The sequence below is a fragment of the Aspergillus pseudodeflectus genome (assembly GCF_044049435.1).
Source record: "Aspergillus pseudodeflectus strain CBS 756.74 chromosome Unknown BJX68scaffold_51, whole genome shotgun sequence".
NCBI classification, from domain to species: domain Eukaryota; kingdom Fungi; phylum Ascomycota; class Eurotiomycetes; order Eurotiales; family Aspergillaceae; genus Aspergillus; species Aspergillus pseudodeflectus.
In genome coordinates this window covers 52568-78927 of record NW_027263827.1, presented here as the reverse complement: position 1 = coordinate 78927, position 26360 = coordinate 52568, and the positions used below count along the sequence as shown (strand labels likewise).

At 51.7% G+C, this 26360-nt stretch overlaps 9 protein-coding genes across 9 annotated transcripts; 5 read left to right on the top strand and 4 right to left on the bottom strand.

Moving 5' to 3' along the window:
* Positions 1–62: 62 nt before the first annotated feature.
* Positions 63–1607, top strand: BJX68DRAFT_167044 (4'-phosphopantetheinyl transferase family protein). The gene has a single exon (XM_071036976.1). It carries the CDS (start codon positions 328–330, stop codon positions 1333–1335), a length of 1008 nt encoding a protein of 335 aa, XP_070895074.1. The 5' UTR covers positions 63–327; the 3' UTR covers positions 1336–1607.
* On the bottom strand, positions 1565–2824 carry BJX68DRAFT_167050 (1-acylglycerol-3-phosphate O-acyltransferase SLC1). The gene is made up of 2 exons (XM_071036977.1): positions 2011–2824; positions 1565–1960 (listed from the first exon to the last, which is right to left on the bottom strand). Exons 1-2 carry the CDS (start codon positions 2720–2722, stop codon positions 1794–1796), a joined length of 879 nt encoding a protein of 292 aa, XP_070895073.1. The 5' UTR covers positions 2723–2824; the 3' UTR covers positions 1565–1793.
* Positions 2825–3355: 531 nt separating this feature from the next.
* BJX68DRAFT_244695 (anaphase promoting complex subunit bimA) lies at positions 3356–7196 on the bottom strand. The gene is made up of 4 exons (XM_071041359.1): positions 6120–7196; positions 5857–6030; positions 3949–5798; positions 3356–3894 (listed from the first exon to the last, which is right to left on the bottom strand). The coding sequence occupies exons 1-4, from the start codon at positions 6454–6456 to the stop codon at positions 3823–3825; spliced, it is 2433 nt and encodes an 810-aa protein (XP_070895072.1). The 5' UTR covers positions 6457–7196; the 3' UTR covers positions 3356–3822.
* A 198-nt stretch (positions 7197–7394) lies between these two features.
* On the top strand, positions 7395–7965 carry BJX68DRAFT_270622 (SND2/TMEM208 family protein; the record flags this gene model as incomplete). The annotated part of the gene is made up of 2 exons (XM_071046717.1): positions 7395–7403; positions 7456–7965. The coding sequence occupies 2 exons, from the start codon at positions 7395–7397 to the stop codon at positions 7963–7965; spliced, it is 519 nt and encodes a 172-aa protein (XP_070895071.1).
* Positions 7966–8182: 217 nt separating this feature from the next.
* BJX68DRAFT_167008 (uncharacterized protein) lies at positions 8183–11329 on the bottom strand. The gene is made up of 3 exons (XM_071036975.1): positions 10911–11329; positions 10138–10854; positions 8183–10081 (listed from the first exon to the last, which is right to left on the bottom strand). Exons 1-3 carry the CDS (start codon positions 11027–11029, stop codon positions 8401–8403), a joined length of 2517 nt encoding a protein of 838 aa, XP_070895070.1. The 5' UTR covers positions 11030–11329; the 3' UTR covers positions 8183–8400.
* A 1921-nt stretch (positions 11330–13250) lies between these two features.
* On the top strand, positions 13251–18363 carry BJX68DRAFT_166990 (E3 ubiquitin-protein ligase SSM4). Its single transcript, XM_071036974.1, has 2 exons — positions 13251–16700; positions 16747–18363. The coding sequence occupies exons 1-2, from the start codon at positions 13502–13504 to the stop codon at positions 18279–18281; spliced, it is 4734 nt and encodes a 1577-aa protein (XP_070895069.1). The 5' UTR covers positions 13251–13501; the 3' UTR covers positions 18282–18363.
* An 840-nt stretch (positions 18364–19203) lies between these two features.
* On the top strand, positions 19204–20687 carry BJX68DRAFT_270619 (uncharacterized protein; the record flags this gene model as incomplete). Its single annotated transcript, XM_071046716.1, has 2 exons — positions 19204–19258; positions 19318–20687. 2 exons carry the CDS (start codon positions 19204–19206, stop codon positions 20685–20687), a joined length of 1425 nt encoding a protein of 474 aa, XP_070895068.1.
* A 2057-nt stretch (positions 20688–22744) lies between these two features.
* Positions 22745–24701, bottom strand: BJX68DRAFT_278361 (MFS transporter; the record flags this gene model as incomplete). Its single annotated transcript, XM_071048515.1, has 7 exons — positions 22745–22848; positions 22919–23000; positions 23096–23470; positions 23536–23614; positions 23680–24211; positions 24270–24449; positions 24632–24701. The coding sequence occupies 7 exons, from the start codon at positions 24699–24701 to the stop codon at positions 22745–22747; spliced, it is 1422 nt and encodes a 473-aa protein (XP_070895067.1).
* Positions 24702–24886: 185 nt separating this feature from the next.
* On the top strand, positions 24887–26161 carry BJX68DRAFT_244689 (uncharacterized protein). Its single transcript, XM_071041358.1, has one exon. The coding sequence runs from the start codon at positions 25234–25236 to the stop codon at positions 25522–25524; it is 291 nt and encodes a 96-aa protein (XP_070895066.1). The 5' UTR covers positions 24887–25233; the 3' UTR covers positions 25525–26161.
* Positions 26162–26360: the final 199 nt, after the last annotated feature.

Here is a 26360-nt window from a genome sequence, read left to right as displayed (position 1 = left end):
GAACCAGTGGATTCTGGACCTTATCGCCACGTGCTGCCCCTCTCGATAAGGATAAGCCTCAGGGTCTGTCTATGAGCTTCGACAGATTCTCGAACATTGTTGATACTTGAATTTGATTTCGATGATAATATGGTGATCGAGATGTACTTATGACTATAGAACCCTCGTTACACGACATGACAACAAGAAGGCGATGACCAGCCCGTCAATCTTCGCATCTCACCTCAGCCCCGCACATGGAAACATCACCCACCAGCGCAACCAGAACAGCAAACCACTCAATCAATCCCTCCCTCCCTTCCTTCTTCCCTGAAGACCTCAATCACAATGATAACTTCCGGCTCTGCTGAGTACCCAGCGCTCACACGCTGGTACATCGACACGCGCCCTCTAACAAGCACAACAACCACCCTCCCGCTCCTGCACACCCTCCGCGAACCCGACCAAACAGCCGTCCAGAAGTTCTACCACTTAAAAGACAAGCACATGTCCCTCGCCTCTGCCCTCCTAAAATACCTCTTCATTCACCGCACCTGCCGGATTCCCTGGTCCGTCATCAGCATAAGCCGAACGCCAGATCCCCACCGGAGACCATGTTTCATTCCACCAGCTCCGAGCGGGGATAACACCAACCGAGAAGTACAGATTCCGGAAATTGAGTTCAATGTTAGTCACCAGGCGTCGATGGTTGCCATTGTTGGAACGACGATACGGGCGCCGACTGGCGCGGAGGGCGGCAATGAGGAAGGGTGGAAGAAGCCCGAGGTCGGTGTTGACATTACATGCGTGAACGAGCGGCAGAGTCGCTCAAGTGAGGGTCGGAGTCTTGCGGCGTTGGCTGAATACATCGATATATTCAGCGAAGTCTTCTCAGCGCGGGAATTGGCCGATATGAGGTCTCTGACCGGGGCACCGTCGGAAATACGCTCAGCTGAGCACCGGCTGGTGGACTATGGATACAGGTTATTCTACACGTATTGGGCGCTCAAGGAGGCGTATATCAAGATGACGGGGGAGGCGTTGTTAGCCCCGTGGTTGCGCGAGCTGGAGTTTAGTAATGTTGTTGCGCCGGGGGTGGAAAGCGGGGAAGGCGTGTTTGGGGAGCCGTATCGCGGTGTTAAGACGACGTTTTATAAGCAAGTTGTGGAGGATGTGCGGATTGAGGTTGTTGCGCTAGAGAAAGATTACCTGTTTGCGACAGCTGCGAGGGGCGGTGGGGTTGGGGCAGCGTCTGCTGGTGGTGATGGTAAGGATCCATGGCTACCATTCGAGAAGCTAGATATCGAGCAGGATATCAAGCCTTGTGCGATGGGAACGTGTGACTGCCTATCATAGCAGTCAAGGAAAGGAGATGAGAGAGGCTCATGGCACGCTAACTAGATTATTTATTGACGCGATATAAGACAAAATATGGCTAACAAGTAAATGACGTCTATCATATCCGAAGGGTATGAGGCTCCAATATCAAACGCTTGTCCACCAGATGCTAAGGCGTGTCACATATACATACCGCACAGCTAGGCGGATCCCTTCCACTACCGTGTTCCTGTTGTGGACCGCGGCACCTAGCCAGAACATAGCAAAACCCCTCCAAACTTCGCAGCCAGATTATAAGATTGTTCCGTCGATGTAACTAATCAAATGATGGTCTATATCTTCATCGTAGTGCTATCAGATCGAAATCGTATCGGCGTATCATCGTACAAGAGATTTTGAGAGATGTAGTAAGAGCGAGCAATTCAGCTCACTACCAGTCGAACTTATGAGGATGAGAACGTTGTCCTGTAGCGCGATCAGATCTCAACGGCGGTAGACTTGCCGTTTCGGAGAGACGAGGCAACGTCGACCTGCTCGGTGCGGGAGATCTCGAGGAGGTTCTTCAGCATGCTCTCTTGTGTTGACTTGGTGAGGTTGTCAACGTCGGCAGGAGTGAGACCTTCTGTGCTGATTGGCGGCAGGACTGTATTTCGGTTAGCGGCGATGTCAGTCCGACTAATCCTATACACATACCTCGAATCTTAATAGATCCAGCTTCAAATCTGTAATTCTTCGGAGACAGAATGTGCGAGTAGTTCTCGACAACAACCGGAACAACAGGCACACCAGCCTTGACAGCAAGGTGGAAGGCTCCCTTCTTGAAGGGAAGCAGCTCCGGCTTATCGGAGTAACTCCTCGTTCCCTCGGGGAAAATAAACACACTTTGCCGATGAACCCGCATCTCCTCTGCAGCGCTATCAAAAGCCTTCACAGCCGTCTCACGGTTTGCACGGTCAATAAAAACAGACTGGGAAAGCGACATAAACCACCCGAGGAACGGCACATGTTTAAGCGACTTCTTCGCTGTGACACTGCAGTACGGCGGGAAAATGGCTCCGAGCATGAGAACGTCCAGCTCGGACTGGTGGTTCCCGATGAAGACGGCCGGACGGGTCTTGAGGTGCTCTTGGCCCTCGACAATGTCGAACCGCACGCCCGTTGTGAATCTCATCACCCACTTGAAGCTGCGCGCGGTGGCCCATTGCGAGATTCGGCCGTAGCCGACGAGGCGGAGGACGATTGAGGCGATGACGCCGTAGATTGCGCACAGAACGAGGGAGCCATAGGCTGCAAGACACCGGGCCGCAAAAGATGCGCGTGGGATCTTGAGTCCGAGGGCGAAGAGGGAGACTGTGAGGAGGACGTAGTAGGTGACGCCCGTCGTAATATATGAGAGGAACGACATGGTTGGTAGCCGGAGGAGCTTCAAACAAGGTGAAATGCCAATTAGCCCTCCGAAATTCGGTTTACAGGCGTCCAGGAGGCAATATAAGTAAATTCTACTCACAGGACAACCAATAGGGAACGTGACGAAGTCAGGCGGCCCTAAGAGAACGTGAGGAGAGTAGGTAAAGGCGGCGAACAAAATATCTACAACTCAGCGAAGAGCATGGCAAAGGTGCAAAAAGGTTGGTTGAATGAGGGAATAATAGTCCGAGCGAACGATATAAAGAAATCGAGACAAGATTCAGATTGCCTCCGAGGTCTCAAGACTCAACGGTTTACGATGCCCCAAAATTAAAACAAGAAATGATGGGGGCGTTCACATGACGCTAGCAGCTGAATAAGGTATAGCTGGCAGTATGCCACCGCTTCTTTCTCACCGCCTATTTAGTCCGAGGTCCATCTCAACCAGTTGAGAAGATCTCTCAAGGTATGAGTTGAGGGACATTATTTCATGTCTATAGGTTAGAAATCCTTGGTACGTATCACACTGTAACTGGTACTGCGCTTCTTGTATATGTGAGGGGCTGGGCCATACCGAGTAATTTAAATGTTGCGAATGACTCTGTATGAAAGACAAATTGTAAATATTTATCTCCGCCAAAGGGTTTGCGCTCATCAATGAACTCATGTAGCATGTCATGCCTCATTGATAATAATGTAGACTAAAAATAACCTTGATCATGCAGAATCACCGCGGAACGGACCGCCAACAAGCTCATCGCATGCCGAGCGGCCTTTTCAGCTCTCGATGAGCCAAAGCCTCATCCCGCCTGCAAGGACAAAGAACCCAACCCACGCTAATGTACAAAAATCAGAATCTCGACACCGTTTCGAGAATGCCGCAAATGCATTTTTAACCAACTCATTGCAAAAACGCCCGTGTAATGCTCATGTCGCTGCCATGAAACTGACCCAGTAACGAAACGCCGAGCCTCGAGTATGCAAACCGTAGGGTAGAGAGCAAATCTAGTGCGGAAAGGGGGTATGATGAAAATCAGGAAGAGGTGCCGCGAACAAAAAAAGGGATATAGACGACGAGAGAAGACGGGAAAGGGTGGACTAAGCCATATCATCTTCATCCTCTTCTTCATCGTCGGGGGCTTCCATCGCGTCTTTGATGTATTGTGCTGCCTGCGCAGAAGTTAGTGATTAGTGTGCATAAAGCCAGAGGCATAGGAAGCGTACCTTCGGATCGAGGTTCAGAGCAGTGGTGAAGTGCTTGATCGAGTTGGCTTTATCATGGAGCGCCTTGTAGGCCCTTCCCAGAAGGTAGTGCACATTCGCCTCATCCGGCGCCATATCCTTAAGGATCTTCAGTTCTGTGATCGCAGTCCTAAGGTCTTGCAACTTCAACAATACGCGAGCTTTGCGGAAGCGAGCAAGGACGGAATGAGGAGCTATAGAAGTAGCTCGGCTGTACTGGACCAACGCTGCCTTGAAGTTGTGCATCTTCTCGAGCACCAACCCGATGCAGCAAATCAGCACGGCATTGGTGGGGTTGATCTTCGCAGCGTTGCGGAAATGCTGTTCGGCGAAGTCGAGTTTGCCCATCTTGTCATAAACCGTTCCCAATCCGTACCAGGCGTTGTAATGCCGACTATCAGCGCTGATACCGCTCCGATACGCATCCAGCGCCTTGTCATACTCCTCGTTGGCGACATATTCGTGGCCTTGCAGCGTGAAACCATATGCAAAGTGCGGATCTAGCTGAGTGGCTCGCTTGAAGCACTTCAAGGCTTGATCATGATCTCGTTGATGTGAAAATGAGTTGCCAACTGCACACCATGCCTGGGGCGACAGACGATCGACTTCCATTAACTCATGAGCCAGATAGGCCAATTCAACATCGTTCTTCAAATGCCACAGTACTGTCGAGTAGATCTCCATGTCTTCTACACGAGAGGGCGCCATGGCCTTGACTCGTACAAAGTACTTCTCGGCCTCTGCATACATTGCTTGTTCATAGTACGCTCGCCCGATTTGGGCAAGAACCCAAGGTGTTTCTCGTTGACCTTGGGAAAGAGACGTGAAAACCTGGATAGAATCCGAGCACCTATACCGACTGAGATAGTAGTAGCCAGTGGCAAGTTTGGAAAACAGTTCCAAAAGCCATCCTAGAGCCTCCACCGCTTTGGACCGCTCCGATGCAGAGACCTTGGAAAGCGAGTTCTGGGATCCGCTTGAAGTCGATGATGTACCGCGGTATTCTTTGGTGTCGCTGTCGTGGATGTCGCTGACAAGTTTGCGATTGCTGCCGCTGACCACGCGCTCTACACCCGATGTAATCGCTGTGCGCCCCTTTGTCCCGGTAGCTCTCACCTTCTTCACTTCTCGACCATCCTTCACACCCAATGCAGTACTCGAGATTTTGTTCGACGACGGCTTTATTTGGTTGAAGAGCCGCACACTCCGCCGCTGCGCTGGGCCTTGATCCGCCGAATGCGACGTAGAAGAATGCGCAACTTGCCCAGAGACAGTTCGCTTGCGGTCCCCAATCCGATGCCCCACTGTCACATCCCTTTCCGTGGTCTGTTCATCTGCCTCGGGCTTCGTTCGCGACCTTGGCCGAATACCTGTAGGTCTCATCTTTGGTGGTGGATCCATTGAGTGATCGGCGCCAATTGTCTGTATTGTTCGGTTCTTCTTGGCTGGGGCAAATGGCGGATCCCACGAGTGTTCCGCGCCGCCGCTTCCGTTGGTTACACGAGGGTCGTCGGACTCGCTGCTCTGGCCACCCGGTGTTTCCATGCCTTCCCGCATTATGTTCGGCGCGGTCCCTGCAGACGCAACGCTAACCGTACTTCCGTTCAACTTTTCCCACAAGGCCGAGCTTCCATGAGTCGAGAAATCGTTACGAGACACGCCAGATGTAAACGGATCCGTGCTCGGGTTCACATTCGCCTGTGCTTGTAGCGGCCCATCTGGAGGTGCAGTCCTGTCGGACGAATATCTTAAATCTTCCTGTAACCCAGCGCACACCATACTGTACAATTCCGGGTTCATCTTGTAGATATTCGAAACCCGCATATCAACCCCTTAGGGATTCGTTAGCCAAAGAAACAGGTGCGCACAACTCGCATGGCCGAAACTTACCAGTCTCGCAGAGATTGACGAACGCGTCCCACATGAAGGGATTCAGCTTCAGAGCTGCGACGTAGCATTCCACTGCCTTATTATGTTCCTTGTGGGCATCCCATAGCTTCCCTTGTAGGCATATTACCGCGGCGGCATCTGGCAGATTTTGTCTTCGCGTTTCGCTGTGCTTGTCTATTGGAATGAACATGTTAATATTAGCCACAGCTTCCAAGGTAGTAGAACTCATGAGGTTCAAGCACTACCAGCGTGAAGATGCTTACTCCAGTGATTCCTCGAAGCCCAAAGCGCCTTACTCCGTTCCAACGCATTGATTCCATCCGTGTATTTCCCCAAATCCAAACATGCCTGAGCGTAAACGTACGAGCACCCCAGATGTGTCCCTCGGGTGCCAAAATTCCTGCTCGTCTCCCATGCTGCTTTCACTTGACCATTCTGCAGGTAACACAGGGCTAGTAGGTACGACGCTTCTGAGGTCCGAGGTTCGTATGCGTGTAAGCGGCCGGCGAGGAAGAGCGCGTTTCGGACCATGTTATTGTCCAGATGGTAGTATATCAGCTGCCGCAGTTGGCTAGCTATGTGAGACGTTGATGGTGACATTTTGAGGTGAGGTCGAACGCAGATATACGAGGGCAGAGTTCGTATATGGTATATCGACGGGTTCGTTGCAGTCAACGCGAAGAATTGATCGTGTCGCAGAAATATGAAAGGCACCTGTCAGACGAAGGAGCATGAGGTAAACATAAACCGAAACCGCGTGTCTCGCACAGATGTCAAAAAAAGGCACGAGACAAGAGGCGGAAAGGAAACAACGATTGGTAATTCTTTCACAAGTTCTCAGTCTCAGCTGGGCAGGCCGTCGGCGAAGTCGGCCGCAAAGTTTCTCAAAGCGAGGGGAATGAGAAGAAGTATAAATGAAGGGCAACAACAAATATAGCAACGGCCCTATGGTCTTTGTGTCGATTCCCTCACCTAGTCTCCCCCCACTGTCCGAAGCACGTTAGAGAGGAGTCGAGTAGTGGTCCGGGGCTGTGGTGGAAAGAGTGAAGGAGAATGAGACGACTCGTGACGCCCTGCAGGCTAAACAAAGTCTCAGGGAAAATCAAATCGCATGTCGACAAAGAACAGAGCACTCGGGATTGGGGAAGGGAAGGTGTTGCACGACAATAGAGCCGAAATAGAACCTGTGGAGTCTCAAACAACTCAGCTCAGCTCAATGATGTTTTGAAGGCGTTGCCGTTGACTGTCTTGCATGGGCGATTTGGCTCGTGGCTGGTGGAGGCCGCGGGCGCTTGTCCGGTTGTGGTGGGCAACGCCATTTCTACCACCAATACCGCCTGTGACGACCTGTCCCTCAGAGAACACCATATCGCTTTAGTGGTGGAATGAGCCTTTCGATTTTGATTATCGAAATAGCAGCTCATCTCTAACTCAGGTAGTTTACACAGGGCACTCGACAGCTGCAGCTTCGACTACTACTGCAGCGCCCATCTGCATCATCCTGACCACGCCTACATTCCTCTACTAATCCGCACACCATGGCCCAAGTACGTTTTCATTCACCATTCCCTCACTCGGCCAATTGCTAACTCGACCCAGAAAGCAGCCAAAACCCTCGCTGCCCGCAACGCCGCCGTCCTCCTCCGCACGCACCTAATAACAGCGGCCCTGCACACTCTCCATCTGCTTCTACACTTTGTCTTCCGCCGCCCCGCCTCCCTGAAATTCTACTACCTGTTCGCAATCCCAACCCTCGTGATCGAATTCTATCTCGACCGCATCGGCCGCCCAAGCCACAACCCCGCTGATGGCTCGCTGCGCTCGCCCGGAGAGGACCTTGGCGCCGCCGGCTTGACGGAGTACATGTGGGATGTTCTGTATTGGACCTGGGGGTGTATCGGCGCTGTGTGTTTGTTTGGCGATCGCGGGTGGTGGTTGTGGATTGTGATACCCTTGTACTCGGGCTGGTTGGCGTATAGTACTGTTACGGGGATGAGGAGTGGGTTGGCTGGGTTTGGGGGTGCTGGGGAGCAGGGTGGTGCTGGAGGGGCGGAGAGTAAGAGGCAGAAGAAGATGGAGAAGAGGGGCGGGCGTGTGCAGTATCGGTAGAGATTGAGGGGCTCATCTACGTCTAAGATACAGCTTGATATATGCCGGATTTGATAAGCGTGCGGATTTAGTATGAGAAGACTTTGTTCTCAATATATATACGCTTGCAAGTCAAGAGAAGCTGATACAGCTTCTCCGCAATTGGCATTTTGCCTGAAAGGAAACGCGCATTCATAAAGGGGGTCGATCGATACAAGAGGGAGGATAAGACAGAGAGATTGCCACCAGCAGAGAAAGGAAACTAATAAAACAGTCATGAAGATCGCCAAGCAGAGTCTCGTCATAGCCATATAAATCTGTCGTCAAATCATGGGGAACTATGTGGGGAATAATCAGGATCCAACAAAGCAAAAGGAAAAAATAGATATTCAACAAGTATGAAATTCATCCAGTTGGTTCGTCAGGCTTGCACCCGAGAGCTTCTTGTAATCGCTTTTAGAGATCTTCCGGGGTAGTCTGATCTTCATTCGACTCTGCTACCTGTGTCGGCTCAGGGTTGAGGGCACTCGGTTCCAGGTCCTCAGAATCCTCCTCGGAAACTGGAGAGTCAGGAACAGTGTCTGCGATTTCTGGTTGCTTCGGTGCCTCCTCTGCGACTGGGATTGGGAGGATGGAATAGACGTTATCTTGCTCGTCAACCACAGGGATAGACACCGTTTCGTCCTCAACCACGTTGGCTGTTGGAGCCGCACTCGGTTCTGCCGTTTCATAGATAGCGTGCAGTTTCTTCAGTATTTCCTCGGCGTATGCGGCATCCTTATCGGCCAGCAGCTGCGAGAGAAGATCCTCTACTGCTTTGTTTGGAGTAGGGTACTGGCTTGGCGTTGGAATTGGAGTGCTGTTGAGCTCCTCAACTCCTAGGGACTGCGACAATATCTCGGAGAGTTTGGTTGCCTCGGCTTCCACAACTTCATCATGTTCCAGACTATCCGTGTCATCTGCCTCATTTGAGACCGGGACTGCAGCGGCCGCGGCTCCAAAAGCAGCCTGCGGCACGCCAAAGTCAATCTGGTCCCTCAATTCTTCGGTTTCAAGATTGCTCTCGCTGTCAGTTGCAGAGTCCTCAAAGAGGACACTCGAGGCTTCCGAGATCTCATCATCAGTGAGAGTGCCCTGGCTGCCTTCAGGCTTGACAACCTCATCACTCAACACGGAGGCTTCGCTGTCCGCTTCTGTGGCGTTCTCATTTACGGCTGCTTCGGCGCCCTCCTCATCTGCGACAATTGGAATGTCTTCTTCGACCGGAGTGCTGGGCTTCGGGAGCAGTGGAGGAGGCTCGGACCTGGTATCAAAGTCTTCGCTTACTTCACGGGCAGCGATTTTCCACTTGCCAACATCCTTCAGACGAGCGAGTTCCTTGGCCGCAGCTTCGGCGACATCCATTCCGCGATAGAGAATATCATCTGCCTTTTCCTTCGCTGCTTCGATCCTTGCGTGCTTGAGGCCAATCTCACGGAACTTCTCCTTCCAGTCCTCGAATTCAGCTTTGAGGGCGTGGTAATCTTCCCAGTCCTTGTAAGTGACGCCATCCATCCAGGCCCATCTCATTCCAATCTCCTGCAGACCGAGGTCGCGGACATTGTCTAGAACTGCGAGGGTGGAGTTCACAGCGACTGAGACCTTGTCTATGAGCTGGTTTCCAAAGGTGATCCGCCATTCTCGGAGCACGTGAGCACGGTCTCTGATAGACACGGCAGATGTTCGAATTTCCTTGAGCAGTTCCTCAACTGCCGCGTCTTCGTCTTCCTGAGACTCTTCAAAAGGGAGAGACTCGGCTAGCAGGTTGATGCGGCGCTTGATAGTATTTGTCTGGTCTTCCACAGCGCTTTGAAGGGCAGTCACGAGATTCTCTCCGTAATTTTGAACACCACTCGCCAAGTAGGTCGCAACAACCTCGACCACACGTGTCTCTAGACCTTCAACGCCTTGTTCAGAGGCCGAAGCAAATCGATCCTTCCAGGTCCGCAGATCGGAGGCAATCTTGTCGCGTGTTTGGGCCGCTAGTTCTGCGGCAGATAGTGAGGGAGTAGGTGCCACTGGATCCGAATACGTGTTTGTCGCTTCAGTTTTGCTAAGATCCTCCGATACAGAAGAAGGGGAAGTATATCCAGCGGCACTGCTTCTTTATTAGCAGAAAAAAAATAAAAAATAAAGAGTGGGCACTGTGCTTACCTCTCAATCTCGTCAGTGGCGCTCCTCAAACGTTTGCCTTCCCGGTAGCTTGCAAGCCTCTGGCCGATCTTGACAAGCTGCGGCTCGACATTCTCCGAGTAAAGGTTGGAGATTTTGGGCCACACCGAGTTATTGACAAAGTAGACCGTGTGATACCATGTGCTATGTGCGTATGGCAGAACCGTAGTCGTCAGAATACCCTGCCCAGAGGCGTATGTCTTCCCAATAAAAGGCCTGTACGTGGCGACGAACGGCAAAACATAGCCATCCAAAGTTGCCCAATACGCTCGGTAGACCTTTTGGTAATAAGGCGACACGGCAGTCGTAACCTGTCGCACATGTGGAGCTACCTGGACTCCATACCAAGCATTTACCTTGGCTTTCGCGGTTTGAATATGGGGGACAACGTTGGCATCCCACTGCTGCTGCCCGTAGATCTGGGCTCGATCCAGCGCCGGAGCACCATACGCCTCGTAGCCTTGTCTCGCGATGTTGGAAGCGGGGGTATAGACCTTCTCGTTTAGCACGCGAACGTAAGGACGTGCGGCGTCGACGTAAGGAGCAGCGTGGGCATTGTAATAAGGAGCAACGTGTGGTTCAACATAAGACTTCGCGGTGAGGTACGGTTTGCAGATGCGGGGGGAAGATTCGGTCAAGTCGGATTCGTGAGAAGGGCATCGGAAGAAGGGCGTCAACAGGAAGTACCATATACAAAGTCTAAACAGAGCTTATTAGAGTCACTAAACATTAATCGACGGAAAAGTCAAACATACCGAACCAGCAACCCAACAGTCCACCGAGTACGGCTCGTTCGCTTCGCTTTTGATCGCTGGTCGGGAACGGCCACAGCTCTGTCGTTTGTTTCCAGTACCTTGCCGTTAGACGATGCCATGACTGATGGGTCCCCAACGGGAAGTCGGCGGTAGCGCGTGACCTGGAAGACGTCCGAGTTGTTATGTTGGCAGACTGGGATTGGTCGTTGGAGTGAAACAGCGACGACGGCACGGTTACTCGAGCATTCAAGGGAAAGGCGGGGCGTCAACTCTGAAGGAGCCGAAAGCTTCACGGTGGAGGGACAGCTCAGGACTTGAAGAAAATCTGACAGCGGAATAATAATCACAAGCGCGAAGCCTCAGCTTTCAAAAGCACGCGCGAACAATTTCGGCTCGGGCTTGGCATGGGAGCTTGTGAGCGACCACAGCGGGAAGGGGTCTGGCCAGGAAACGGCTGGGACTTTATCCCTCAAGGTTCTTTAAAGGTGTCACCGCTTCCCACACCTTTCGGCGATGTCGCCTTGCATTGTTCGATATCATCGCGATCATTTCTGGTCAGTGAGGTCATTGTTTTCGAGTGGCGCTAAACACTATGAATATCACTGCATGATTCGTACAGCGTGTTGGCTTGGCATCTCTAATTACTCCCAAAGATGATCTTATCCCCAAACATTATGACGACACAGCCAGGGTTCTTCAGTCTTTTAGAATCTGTCATCTATGATTTACCACGTGCGTTATGCAGCGTACGGGACTTCAAGAGGTTCGGTGGCGGTCTGTATTTTTTTTTCTTTTAGCAACATGCAATTTTCAAGCCAACATTGCAGAAAAGAGGCCGAACCTCTGCGATCAGGTCCAAATCATTTTCCCAAAAATCCAAGCAGAATTCACCTCCCTCGGCCAGCAGCTCGAGAAACAATTCATGGCCCAGATCTGCCCAACAATGGATACCGCATAACAAAGGATCACCGTCCTCAGTCCATCTCGGCTCTTGCCAATATTTGGGGTACAGTCGTATGCGAACCAAATGAATTCAACGACATCGCCAATGTTCGCATCACAGCTTGAAGATCTCGCTTTGATCTTGAAGAGGACAAGTTGCGTGAGCGGCTTCATGCAGTACTTGTCGGCAAGGCTGTATAGCTGAACGTGCGCGGCAAATATAAGAGTGAAGTCGTCGCTTGGTTGTGACTTTGCCTTTATTGCCCAGGTTTGTCCCACGGCATCGTTATGCGCTGTTAGATCAATCACGAGATCATGAAGCTTGTCGCGGAGATGCCTACTCCATATACTCCTCTCCCGGTAGGGAAGCTCATCGTCATGGAAAGTGCTCTGATCGAGAGAAGGGTTCGATATCGGCTTGTTACCAGCAAAAGAATCATGGTCGGACCATCCAAGGGTACATTGCCGTCAGGGTTCAGCGTGGGGCTTTAACGTCCTTTGGTAACTTCGGGCTAGCTTCTAGCAGTTCTTTCGCGGTTGCTTTCCGTGCACAAGGCGCTGGTATATAGTCGCGCAAATAGGCGTTTTCGCATAGCCAAACAAATGTCTTTGTCAACGTCATGCCATTCGACACAACGGGTACTCGCCTCGATCATGTTGCCATTCATTAGGCCATCGAGGGCTGACGAAAGGCTTCCAAGAGCACCGGAATGTACGACAAACCCTTCTTTGCTTCGCCAACAACAAACGTAAACAGCGGCGAGGATAGAATCCTGAAACACTGAGCGTGGCGCTGCGGACATGAGGCTTTCACTTACCCGCCAAGTCTTCCACTCATTAGGAACGAGGTGGATGTCAATAATTTGAGCGTACAGAGGCTCTGGGAGAGTAGGTTGAAGAAATCAGAGGTGGTCGTCAGAGAAATATGTATATCAGCCTCCCCCTCATGGCAAACGACGGGCCCATGGGACAGACATGGTTGCAAACAGAGTAATATTGCTTTATTTGAACAATTTTAAGGGTTGTGGATAACTAAACTGTTCGTTATTGATATAATAATCTTTACCAATCTAATACTCACCTTGAGCTCCTGCAGGGATACAAGTAGTATTCTTGCCAAGGCCAACTCTTGCTAGAAGTATATATTCTCGCCCTTTCACCCATATTGGGCATACATGACATGCGCGTCGACGCTGAGAGCAGCGAAGCTAGGAGAGAAGTATCAGCTGGGGCGCCCAACTGCTCAACCAGAGCCTTTTCCAATGTTTGCTACAAAAAGTCCATGCCAGAAGATGTAGTTTGCTTGCTTTTACCCAGAAAAGAAGGCTGTCACGTGAGAACTTACAGCCCAAAAAGGAGGCCTTGCTGATTCATCCACTATCCTCATCAGCAACATCACGCATGAATTATGACTTCGAATGCACTTGCCACAACTCGCTGTGAGCAGCACTTGGCTCGATTCTAATCCTAGGCTCTGCAAGACACGCTAGCATCTGACCTGCGCCTTGCCAAACTCCCTCGTCCTATCACCCCCGACCGTGAACGTTTCCGTCATTGCCCGGACCAAATATTTCGCCTGCGAATGATGGTAACCTTTGGTCTCGCCCGCTGCTACTGAGAGCAACACCACCGTCAACTCTGCCGCGAAGATGGAGTTTCCGGTGCGTCACTTTCGCGAACCGGCGAGCGCCTCGAATTTCCACGATATAATGAATGACCCTGCCTACGATACAAATCGGAGAGGGAAGGAGAGAGAGCACGAGGAACCGGATACCTGTCGGATTTGTCGAGGGGAGGCCACGGAACAAGACCAGCTCTACTACCCTTGCAAATGCAGTGGCAGTATAAAGTTCGTGCACCAGCCTTGCCTTGTGCAATGGCTGGCTCATTCTCAGAAGAAACATTGTGAGCTGTGCAAAACGCCTTTTCAATTCACCAAAGTTTACGATCCTGCGATGCCGGACAGCATACCCGCCTTCTTGTTTATGAAACAACTCCTGTTACATACTCTCCGCACGGTTGTCACGTGGTTGCGATGGGTTCTTGTCGCATTCGTTTGGCTTGGGTGGCTTCCTTGGTCCATGAGGGCAATCTGGAGGGCTCTTTTCTGGCTTGCTGACGGCCGTTGGTCTAGCGGGGATGCGGCTCAGCAAGGCTTGCCGGATTACCTTGGCCAGAACGCAACGCTTGGTGATGCCACATTGTCTACAAGCTCTGCCGAGGCAGCTCAACCCAGCTCGATCGAAGGGCAATCGCCGTCAGTATTCGGCTTCTCGCCAGTTGAACCATTGCTACTTACGCTCATGAGAAAGGCATTCTCTACGCTCTTCTTTCCCGCAATGTCATCTAGTTTTGGTTCCGCCGACTCTTCTAACGTAACAACAACGCCCCTCAAACGCCGGCCATCCTGGCTCTCGGACGTCAAATTCTTGAACTCGCTAACGCCTTCTCCTACTTTTAACAATATCCTCATTGACACTCTAGAAGGACAGCTTATCACCTTGCTGGTTGTGGTCTCCTTTATTTTGATATTCCTTATACGGGAATGGGTCGTTCAACAACAACCCCTTGACAACATTGCGGAAGGAGAGCGGGAAGCTGCCGACCAGTTAATAGCGAACAATCGCCCAGCCCAGCAGCCAGAAGCCCCTAGGCCTGACCCTCATCAAGAGTTGCCTGCGGATGACTTGCAAAACGAAGACATCAACCCTCGCCCTGTAGAGCCTCACCCTAGGCCCCCTAGATTGCACGTCGATCCCGATTTCTTTAACAGAGCGCGGATGGGCGATGTAGGGCCTGCGGAGTTTCGGAATCTGCTTGCGGAAGGTCCTTTGACACCTCCCATCCGTCGCAACTATCAGGGTAACGATGGCTTTAACTTCAATCTCCCTCAGCAAAGAACGCCTCAGATCAACCCTCAATGGCCTCATGTGTACACGGAGCTTTTTAGAGATCTCTGGACACGCACCAACGGCGACCTTCAAGAAATGCTCAATATCGTTCGCGACGAAGGTCGAGAGGAAGAACTCGCATGGCTTGTTACCGCGGTTACTGGACTTTTACAGAACGATGAATCACCGCGCTCTCGGCTTCGCGAGCAGGTTTTCCCTGGACCCTCTGGCTCCAGTTCACTGTCGAATGCGGAAACGGTCGCCGTGGACGAAGCTCAGGCTGGCTTTCCCGATCTGGAGTTACCCTCGCAAAGGCGAGCCTTTCCAGACTCACCTACCTCGAATACAAACGCTGGCTCCCCATCTGGTATACCATTCGCACCGCAGTCATCAGGGTTCCGAGCTGCGGAACTTGAAGATAGGCAGTACGCCCCGTTATCAGAACACGAGCCGCCGGCTGGCAATGTTGAAGCAAACATCAATGCACTGAACAGAACGCCTGATGCAGAGTCAGTTGATGGCGCTCGACCTCCCTCCGACTCATCCCAAACGGGTGCGGAACCTGATAAGAGCGTGGCAAGAAGTATTCTTGATTGGTTTTGGGCTGATGTTAACCCTGACGATGCAATCCCCGGACCACTCCCGGAAGACGAAGAGGAGATTGTCGATGAACCTGCTGTCGAGGCGTTTGGCCACGGAGGCAACAATGGCAACATTCTTGACTTTGATGCCAACCCGCCCGAAAATGCAGCACCTTTCCCGGAAATTGGTGTTGATGCGAATGATATCGACGCGATTGAGGAGGCCGACGATCTCGAAGGCATCCTGGAACTCATTGGCATGCAAGGCCCTATCTTTGGCCTACTACAGAACGGAGTTTTTTGCGCCTTGCTAATATCTTTTACGGTCGCTGCTGGCATCTGGCTTCCATACCTTGCTGGCAAACTCGCGCTTCTGCTTTTCGTCAACCCTGTGCAATTCATTCTGGGTGTTCCCATGGCTACAATCTCAGTCTTGGCCGATGTCATCCTTGACACCCTCATTGGCAGTCTAGGCTACATTATGTATTGGACCAGTCTGATATGCAGGGTCCTTCTCAGTCCGTTTGCAACTCTCATTCCATTGGGCGAATGGACAAAGTCCATCACTACCGCCTCGTTGTCGCTCATCGATGCAAGCAGTCAGAGGTTGGGTAGCGTGGTCAATACTTTCTTTGTCTTCCACGAAGCGGACGTCCCCATGTTTTCTGTGCTTTCCCACCAAGCATTGAAGATTCACGAAGCGCGTATCGCTACGCTGTGCCGCACGGTCTATCTGCTCGGCAAGTTCGTCCTGTATGATCTCCCCCTAAACATCGCATCTTTCGACCTTTCGAAAATTCTCTCCTTGGGATCCGCCATTGGTAGTCTCGGCAGCCTCTTGGCCAATGTTCAAGGTCAATTGTACGAATATGGCCACAATCTTTACTCCCATGTCTTTTCACTCAAGGCGGTTTGGCACAATCCAAATGTGCTACCGCCCACGGATGGAACCCTCGAGTACAACCTGGCAGTTTGGGATACGAAGGATCGTACTATCGCTATTTTGATGGGCTATCTTCTTGTGTCTTTGGCCGGACTTGGCTATCTCCGTGTCGCGCGATTCGTTTCTGGAGCAGACCGAGGACAGCGAGTTGAAGGCATGGTCGCGGAAGGGCTCCACCAGGCCGGTGGAGTGATGAAGGTCATTCTCATCATTGGAATTGAGATGATAGTGTTTCCGTTATACTGTGGCTCGCTGCTTGATATCGCCTTAATGCCACTGTTTGAGAATGCCACCCTTTCATCCCGGATCGCGTTTACCTCTGCCTACCCGCTTACCTCACTCTTCGTCCATTGGTTCATCGGCACATGCTATATGTTTCATTTTGCTCTGTTCGTCTCTATGTGCAGGAAGATTATGCGGACGGGCGTTCTTTGTGAGTTTTGTGAAATGATATTTTGGAATATCACTGACTTGTCTAGACTTCATCCGTGACCCTGATGACCCTACCTTCCATCCCGTGCGAGATGTTCTCGAGCGAAATATAACCACACAGCTCCGCAAAATCGCCTTCAGCGCCCTTGTATATGGTGCTCTGGTGATTGTGTGTCTAGGAGGCATTGTTTGGGGCATTTACTACGGATTCGAGGGAGTCCTTCCCGCGCATTGGTCGTCCAAAGACCCGGTCCTCGAATTCCCGATTGATTTGCTTTTCTACAACTTCGGAATTCCGCTTGCAATCAAGGCCTTCAAGCCCTCGGATGGACTGCATAGTCTGTACAGCTGGTGGTTCCGCAAGTGTGCTCGTTTCTTACGGCTGTCGGATTTCTTCTTTGGCGAAAGACGCACAGATGAAGAGGATGAATCTGCAAATCACAGCTGGTGGAGCCAGCTGCTGGGCAACAAAGCAGACGAGAATCCCGATTCGGATGAAAAGGATTCGACTATTCAGCAGAAGCGCAACGGAAAATTCGTCCGCGCACCGTTTTCCGATCAAGTCCGCATCCCCAAGGGAAGTCCCGTGTTTTTGGAAGTCTCAGAATCGAATGAGCGACTTGATGGGAAACCCGATAACGACACAGGCCTCCACGGCCGGTTGAATGACATGTTCACCAAGGTTTACATTCCACCTTACTTTAGAACTAGGATCGCCGCATTTCTCTTCATGATTTGGATGTTCGCAGCAGCAACAGGGGTAGGCGTTACAGTGCTTCCCCTGGTCATTGGGCGGAGAATCATGTCTTATTACGTCCCGGGTCGACCGGTTAATGACGTGTATGCATTCTCTACGGGCATGGGCGTCGTTTGTGCTGCTGCCTGCTTTGTAGCGTCCTGCCGGGCATGCTTTGACATGATAGAGGATCATGCCGGCCGCTATTTGCGCTCACCCGTGGAGGTAATCCGTGGAGTGGTGGACGTCCTCCTTAGCGGCCTTCGTCTCGCCTACATTGTCACGAGTTTCTTGATATTCCTACCCGCTATATTCGCTCTCGCGATAGAGCTCTATGTGCTTATTCCCATCCACACATACCTTGGCAGCGAACAGGACCATGTCATTCACTTTGTCCAGGACTGGGCTCTGGGTGTGCTCTATGTTCAGATGGCCGTCAAACTTGCCATGTGGCATACGAGATCCCGCCCCGCAGCAGCGCTCAACGGAATTTTTCATGACGGGTGGCTGAAGCCGAACGTCAAGCTTGCAACTCGGGCGCTCCTCCTGCCAATGGCTCTGCTGGCTGCCATTGCAGTCACGCTCCCGCTTTCCTGCGGATTCGTCTTGAACTCTACTGTTTTCTCCTCTCAACCAGAGCTGCAACCCAAAGTGTACCGCTACGCTTATCCTGCTACCCTGAGCATGGCGATGGTAGTCTGGCTCGCATATCTCACCTGCCGCCAGGTAGAAGTGTGGAAAGTGAGCATTAGAGATGAGTTCTATCTCATCGGCGAAAGGTTGCACAACTTTCGCGAAAAGCGTGCGCGGGAAGTTGGTGCGCCGCCTCGAGTTATTACCGGATAGACCCTCACGGGAGTTTATATCGTCGTCATTTTGTCTTTTTAGCTTACCGGCGTTTGGAACCTTTATTCTTTGTACATCTAATTTTTTACTGAGCGACGAAATGAGGATTCAATTCTGAGTTCGTCTCTAATCGCTTCTCCGTGTCTCGCACACTTAGGCTCAGTATGCCGCCCTTACCCCGGGCCTTATCTCCGTCTGGTCGTTTGTGGAAGGAGCGATCGCATCCCAATGAGTATCTAACAAGGAAGGAGCGTGAAGCCTCCAGGACTGTTGGGAAGGTACGAACCACGTACCTTCCTACCCTGGCAGCTCAAAGGTGTACTTGTCCCGAGCACATGATGAAACCATTCAACACCACGATTGCGGACTTGGATAATCACGATGCTGACGTCTTGTACTGATTGGCTACGGCCGCCGGCGGGAAAAGTCGAAAACTACCGATACTGACATTTTAGGCTGAGAGACCGACGTCTGCCTTGTTTGATACATGATGGGGCCGGAAAACTGCAGACAGAGCCACAGCCCGATTCTAAGCCTCGCCGGGATGTTCTGGCCGTGGGGCTGGGACACTGCATCTTCGACCCGACACACAGCAAACTTGGAATATTTGTAGGGGTAGCCTTTCGCGTTTCTTGGCGTGGCGTCCCTGCAGATGAGGAGCCAATGCTAAGCGTTGCGCAGGACGCCTGCCGGGAAATGGGAGGACCAGAGCGGTCCAATTAATGCTGAAGGTGCGCAAGGCTACCTGGGCTTTCGTGCCTTTGAAGGATCGATGGGCGCTTACGGCCCCTGTTGCCACATCACTTCAAAATGGTCCAACCTGATAGATAATGGAGCGGGCTGCCAACCCGAGGGCGTTTCTTTTCTGCTGCCCTCTTACCCACCCCCAGGTTGCGGTCTAGCACCTGTCGATCTATCAACGATGACCCGACGGGAGGAGTTCTTTTATGATGCTAGCGATGAATACCCAGCATACGGTTTGTCCTAAATCCCTTTGCTGCCATTCGTCTACTAATGCTGCAATGGATTTGACTAGATGAGTGCGAGTTTCCCAAATATCCCCGACGGCCTCATTCGAAACGTGGACATTACTTCATATGGGCTGCCATATGGTTATGCTTGATCGCTCTCGCCGGTTTTTACATAACTTCGCTCGTTATTGCCATCTTGGGCGTAACCACAGACAACGACGGATCCGATACTGGCGCCCCGGGATACACGTTGTATAAGAATACGCGCTTCGAGAGTTGTTTCAACACGCCGCCAGAGCCTTACTATAACTGCACGAGTGTATATGAGGACTTTAAAAACCTGGAACAGACTGTTTTCAAGCAGTTCCAAAACCATGGGATCGGTGTTTTAGCTACCGCTGAGCACATTCCGGTGTACAACGATACCGAGGGGACCTGGTGTGAAGCACTGAGCTGCTTTAACAACTTCAAGGTCGTTCCATCGAAACCGCATGAGTCGGCCCTTTGGCAAGTCACCATCGCCGATTGGATATCGGCTGCTGGAACGCTGCTCGTCGCTGTGTGGCACACTCGAACCGTGTACAAGGCATCTGCGGGCTCGGGACCTGAATGTGGGAGACTAGCTTGGGATGACTGGCTTGGTATCATCTATGATGCGGCCTCTCTGGTCTGGTGGTGGGTCGGATTTGGCTGGTGGAGTGCGGACCAGACACGATATCCTCGCCCCTCGGTACTTGGATGGATATCGCCATGGAAGTATAGCGACTTGCTGGCATATCACCCTTTTGTCTGCGGTATACCTCTTTTGAGAAACCGACCGACGGCTTTGCGCTTCACGCGGTGGATACTGCGCGTGATCGCAGCTGTGCAATGGCTAGTAGGGGCTCATCTTTTCAGCTCTCTACATGCCGACAGCTCTGGACACCCGGTATATGACTGCCTCGCCTCTCAGATCCAAGAAGCCCCGGGATTCACCTCATGCACTGCGCAACAAATCTGCTCAAAGGACTGGCTGTTCCACTCTCCCAGGTTCATCTGGGCAGCTGGAGGAGGTATAGCCGTCGAAGGGCTCCTCGCAACCTTCCTCACCTGCACCTTGATCGCAATAATACCGCCGCTCCTGATACCCATATGCATGATCACCTCGAACGTATTGAGCTCCGAGTACAGGAGCCTCAGCTACTGGAAGAAGTTATACCACGAGTATCATCCTGGCGCACCGGTGGCTGCGGCGGTGGGATCGACCTGCGTTATTGTAATGGCTGTATTGTCCATCAAGGATATAAGGAGCGAGTTTCAGAGAGAGCGGGACGGCGCTGTTACGTTCTATTGGGAATGCACTGCTCTGAATGTGAATCTTAGTCCATGGAGGCATTACATGGATGTCGATGATGGGTTGGTTGTGAGATTTGCTAGAATGTTTTTCAATTCGTGACCCGAATTCTATACCTACGAGGTGGTTAATCAGAGCGAGCATTGCTTTCTGTTGCACCATTTGTCCCATCAAAATAGAAGGTCGTGGTAGGCACCTACCCAACGACTGCCCCTTGGCTGATATAAATAGCTACATCTGATAAGCGCACTGCTGGGCCGGCTGTTTCGTCATACGTATGCCTTGTACCTCCAGATAGTAGTTACTCGTTCTTGGATTGTACCCTCCTGGGAGGCATGTGCACAAGCCGGAGTCCTAAGTTGATATTGGCGAACAGCGGGATTTGTGTGGAGGTATGAAATTCGTTCATACATTGTGTATTGCCCGAAGTCTGCATAGTTCCCTCATGACATCGACGACAACCATTGAAACTCAAACACGTAGTATATCCCTACGGACCGAGATTGAAGACGACTGACAACGGCAGCGCCATATCCACTGCAATATCCACACTATTTTCGAATCGCCGCAAAGATGCAAGGTTCTGTGCATCCTCAGAAGATGATGCAACACCCTCGTCTGCGATGGGAGAATCGAAGCGGGATTTTGACAACCGGCTTGACTGATCACCCACGTAGCTGCCCTCAAAACGAGAAAAGAACAGCAATGCTTCTAGGTCGCAAAAATGGTTCGTATTCATATACCGCCATTTCACCAGTATTCCTGCTCTGCCCTTGGTACAATCTCCCTCCCTATTTGCCTTGGGCATTTGTGGTTTGAAGGGAGGGCTGAGTCTCTCGGGTTAGCTTGAGGGTAGAATATGCAAACAATCACAACTGTTGGTGTTTTGTGCATTAGCGCAAAAGGAAAAAGAGCCGTATCGAAGGCCGCACAGTTCTGGTTGGCCACAGCGGCTGCACACCTGAAAAGAACTATCCCAACTCGGGAGGGATGAACGCCTCAGCAAACCTAACACGACAGGTGCAGCTCGCTGACCCACCGCCTCTGAGCACTTGGCATACACTCTGGTCGGCTGTTGAAACGTCCTGAAGGGACGCTGGAGTCTTGCGAATGGCCCCCGAGATGCCACTAAAAACGCCAATATAATCTGACAGATGTGTAAGCACGATGAGGTACTCTGAGAAATCCTGAGAGATCTACGTGCTTTTATAGATAAACCGCAGGACCCGACTGTTAGATCCCCCCTTCTCTTTCTTACAATACTCTCGTTAATTCATTCAAACACAGCTCAGCCTCCTCGCCGAAAGTCGTCTATACTCAGCAGATGTCCATCTCCATTGAAGCCGCCGCCGGCATTACGGCTGCTATCCTCGCGACAATTCCGATATGTATTTCTGGATACAGATGTTGGCAGCAACGACGAGACGTGGGGCGTGGCCGTGGTGCAAGTAAGCGGCTCCTGATTCTCTCTATGCTCCTGATTCTCTCTAGTAAAAGTGCTAGCCTTTCTAATGTCCGCGGGGGTCTGGAAGATAGCACGCAGAATCACCTTTTACCCATGTGGCGCCCTCCGCATAACGGCCACGACCGAAGCGGTCCCAATAGATCGTGGCTAGAAACGCCGTCTCGTGGACTTGGATATCCCGGGGCTAGTGATATTGATGAGACGGGTAAGCCAAAAGTCTCAATTCGAAACCCCTACTGTACCTGATCCCGACGTATACTTATCATCTCTTTGCTTTCAACACCTAGTGGCCATGCCGTTTCGAAGACATACTGTCCACCCAGAGACGAGCAGAATGGTCCTGAGGCACCAGATATATCTGTGAACCAGTCTTTGGATCTCTGTTCTATACTTCATGGTTAGATAGAAGAGGAGTTTGGGATATTCGCTTGGTTTCGGGAGTTTAGGTCAAGGTATGAAGGTTACATGTCCAGGGTTGACAATTTCTGCGCGCGGCAGATGTAAGGAAACAAGTCCTACTATATCGAAATGTCTGTGTCATATACTGGAATGTATTGGAGATGCTGCTTGGAAAGCCACATTGGCGAATGCCGACATCCAGCCAAGCTACCAAGCAAGGCGAGTGTGGCTTATCTTTACTCCGGACAGTGTGTACCAAAGAGTATTACGGATCCCTAGCCCTCAAGAGAGAAGGCTAACGCTCGGCCGCTGTCTTGTTCTCGATATGGGCACTAATGGCATCCTGCTCCTCATCCAGCCTGGCCTTTCCGCTGGCACCTGCTGCAGGGCCATCGAAGACTAGGTGAATAGTTAGTGGTCAGGAACGCCAAAACCCTGAACATAAGAGAAGAAGCCGGGCTGCACTTACTATGCGCAATCTCCTCGAGAGTTGGCCCCTTGGTCTCAGGATACAAGAAGAAGATCACCGTCGTTTCAACGACCAACCATGCCTATTCCACGTTAAGATCGTACACCGACCATGGCATCTCTACTTGCAAAAGGACTTTGAAGCCCGAGTGACTTCAAAGGGATCGGCACAACTCACCACATAAACCAAATAAAACCTCCACCCCAGATCATCAATGCCTATCGGATTCACAAACGAATTGAATGCCGTACTCCCTCGAGTAAAGAACTGCAGGACCGCAACACCTTTGGCCCGATGCACAAAGGGGAACACCTCGGTAACATAGATGTACGTGAGCGGCTGCATGATACTGTACATGGCATTGTAGAGGAAGATCATGGCGATGACGGCCGTTGCGGCGGAGTGTGAGGCGTGCTGTGCGTAGCCCGCGCTGACGCCAGTCCAGATTGAGAAGACTATCGTCATTCCGATAAATCCGGAGAGGAACTGGGTGCGGCGGCGGAGGTGTGGGGTTAGAAAGGCGCTGCCTGTTGCGCAGAGCCAGAACCAGCACTGTTTCTTGTGGTTAGGGGTACTGTTCTGAGCGGGAAAGGGAGGGGAGGAAAGAGGGGGTATACCGAGAGAGAAAGGTTGATGATGTTTTGGGTTCGTTTGTCTTTGACGCCGATCGTGCTTAGTATTTTGGCGAGATAGTAGCTAGTGAGACGTGTATTAGTGTTGAACGTGCTCGAGACACAGCCATACAAAACGGATTGACATACGAGACAAGTCCATTTCCAGACCACTGTGTGAAAACGCCAACACACATGGCAATAAGCGTCCGCTTCCTGTTCCCTGGCGTCAAGAGCAGCTCAATCCAGCGAGACTTGGAATTCTCAATCTCCATCTTCAACTGCGCTGAGATCTCAAGGAACTCTGCGTTTACAAAAGCCGAATTGCGATCTCCTTCGCCATGATACTTGACAAGGATTTCAAAAGCCTCCTCACTGCGGTCTTTGCAGAGGAGCCAATGCGGTGACTCGGGAACGAACCAGATGAAAATGATCTGGAGTATTGAGGGCGCAGCCTGCAAAATAGATGGAATGCGCCAGCCCCAGTCGTTGGGCATGGTGTGCGTGCCGAGGGTTACGGCGGCGGCCATGATTGAACCAATAAACCACGAGGTGTTGAAGAGCCCGGTTATTACAGCCCGTTCACGGGGATAGGTCAACTCGGCCAGGAGCTGCGAGGCGCCGGAGACGGCAAAGGGAATGCCCGTGCCGAGAACAAGGCGGGAGGCGAGGAACATGCCAACTGGTGAGGAATTAGTACGCGACAAGAGCCGAAGAAGGTAGAAATGAGATTGGCCCACCATTCTGAGACGCAGACTGCAAGATGACGCCAATGATTAGGATGACAGAACCAAAGGTGATGCTGTGCTTGCGGCCAAATCTGTCGTTGACGTACGGAACGATGGGCAGAGTTATGAGGCCGCCGAGGTTATACGATGCGTTGAGCACGCCGAGGAGAGCGCCGCTGGGAGTATTGAAGTCTGATACGATTAGCCTAGTATTCCTCAAGGGGATAAACAAGTGGTTTTTATACTGCGACGGCAATTGACCCACAACGAGTGTGGAACCCGGGGAAGCAGTCTGGGGATCGGGTGCAGTAACCGACCATGTAGTATGCCAACTCGAAACCTCCGAAACTTCCGGTCCATAAATTGGCGCTAACCTCGAACGTGGCCTCGGAGAAATTCCAGATTATTTCTCCTCTTTCCCAACTCCAGCAACACAGCATCCATGTCGTCGCCCCTCAGTCTCCATCGTGCCTGCGATCGCTGCCGTCGCAAAAAGGCCAAAGTCAGCTAACCCAGGATTCGAGACTTAGCCAACATGCTAACATAGACAGTGCGACTCTGTTGACTACTCGTGCACTGGGTGCCGTGGGGCAGGCCATGCTTGCACGTTTGACATTGCTCCAGGAAAGCGAGGGCCAAAGGGAAAACCCCGACGCCGCTACATCCCCAGCCCCCAAGAGCATTACCACCCGTTCTCGCTTACATCTCCGCCGGCTCTTTCCTTGCAACCCGCTCGCCATCTGACAGTACCCGACCGATACGATCTTCTCTCCAAAGCTGTCACAAATGTTTCCTCGCTCTCCAACACTCTCGAAGGACTACTTCGACAATGCACAGACCTCTTCTTCTCATATATCGTGCCCTTCAACATGTCCGTGCACGAGCCCACCCTCCGCCACTCGCTCAGCCAGGCGCTTAGCACTAACCCCCGCGCCTTCTCAATGACCCAATCCGAATTCACCCTCCTGACTGCAGTATGCGCCAAAGTATGCTTCTTTATGCCCTCGGAGTTATTCCCGGTTGGCAAATCCCTCGCCGAGACGTTTCTCGAGGCATCACGGAGCTGTCTTGCCGACTATTCGGAGACAGATCTCGAGAACCCCTGTGCCGACTCCATTACCATTCGGTACCTCCACTCCAATTGCTTACATACCAACGCAAGACCAATGATTTCGTGGCATGTCTTTGGCGAGGCCCTCCGATTAGTCCAGCGCATGCGCCTTCACGACGAAAACTCGTATCTCTCATTGGATCCTATCGAGGCTGAGATGCGGCGGAATGCCTTTTGGCAAATATACAGTGGGGACAAGTCGCTGGCTGTACTGAGGTCAATGCCGATGACGGTAACTGACTACGCTTTTGCAGAGGGGATAACAGTTGCGCTTCCATCAACTGAGGATAATGAGTACGTGCCTGTCAAGCTTGGGAGGACTGAAGCTGACCGCGATAGATTATCCATAGGCACAAACGCTGGCATACGTCTGTGGAGATACGCAGCAGACCTCATCCTTCGAATTAGAGTAATCCGAAAGGACCGAGACTTAGATGCACTCCTATCGCCAGCTGACCACAAACCCCTCTCTGAGCTCTATATCCGCTTCGCCACATGTCTCGACGACCTACCGCCGCATCTTTTGCCAGAGGGTATCACCCCCTCCCCATCCGTCACCGACTCCAATCCCACCAACACCAGATTCGCCGTCCAAATAGCCGACCTGCATGTAACCTACCACTGTCTACAGATGCACCTAACTCAACAGCTTGATGAGATAGGCTACTTTGGCCAGCATGGAGGCGAAAGCAATGATATGCTTGTTTTGCGGAAAACCGAGATTGCCGGTGATATGGTGCGGCTCTTGCAGAGGATTCCGTTCTGGTCGTTACAGGTCAATGGGGAACCTTGTGTAGGTCACTCGTACTCTGGCGAATTGGGGGTTCATTAACTTAGACCTGGTCTAGGCCGAGAAAATCCGACTCGTCGGCGCGAGCCTCCTCGCTCTGATACAAGAGCCGTCGTCCTCGCCACTTATTTCCAGGGCACGTCGGGACTTTGACGTGCTTCTCGATATTTTGTCAAGGCTTGATTCTAAAGCGTCGGATGCC

Bases quoted from the DNA above. Each gene is read 5' to 3' on its own strand.
- BJX68DRAFT_167044 (XM_071036976.1), top strand. From the start codon at position 328: ATGATAACTTCCGGCTCTGCTGAGTACCCAGCGCTCACACGCTGGTAC.
- BJX68DRAFT_167050 (XM_071036977.1), bottom strand. From the start codon at position 2,722: ATGTCGTTCCTCTCATATATTACGACGGGCGTCACCTACTACGTCCTC. The intron at 1,961-2,010 runs GTATGTGTATAG...ACCGAAATACAG, and splicing joins TGGATCTATTAAGATTCGAG to TCCTGCCGCCAATCAGCACA.
- BJX68DRAFT_244695 (XM_071041359.1), bottom strand. From the start codon at position 6,456: ATGTCACCATCAACGTCTCACATAGCTAGCCAACTGCGGCAGCTGATA. The intron at 6,031-6,119 runs GTAAGCATCTTC...TCATTCCAATAG, and splicing joins GGCTTCGAGGAATCACTGGA to ACAAGCACAGCGAAACGCGA. The intron at 5,799-5,856 runs GTAAGTTTCGGC...CGAATCCCTAAG, and splicing joins CGTCAATCTCTGCGAGACTG to GGGTTGATATGCGGGTTTCG.
- BJX68DRAFT_167008 (XM_071036975.1), bottom strand. From the start codon at position 11,029: ATGGCATCGTCTAACGGCAAGGTACTGGAAACAAACGACAGAGCTGTG. The intron at 10,855-10,910 runs GTATGTTTGACT...AGCTCTGTTTAG, and splicing joins ACTGTTGGGTTGCTGGTTCG to ACTTTGTATATGGTACTTCC. The intron at 10,082-10,137 runs GTAAGCACAGTG...ATAAAGAAGCAG, and splicing joins GCCACTGACGAGATTGAGAG to TGCCGCTGGATATACTTCCC.
- BJX68DRAFT_166990 (XM_071036974.1), top strand. From the start codon at position 13,502: ATGGAGTTTCCGGTGCGTCACTTTCGCGAACCGGCGAGCGCCTCGAAT. The intron at 16,701-16,746 runs GTGAGTTTTGTG...TGACTTGTCTAG, and splicing joins TATGCGGACGGGCGTTCTTT to ACTTCATCCGTGACCCTGAT.
- BJX68DRAFT_244689 (XM_071041358.1), top strand. From the start codon at position 25,234: ATGCGCCAAAGTATGCTTCTTTATGCCCTCGGAGTTATTCCCGGTTGG.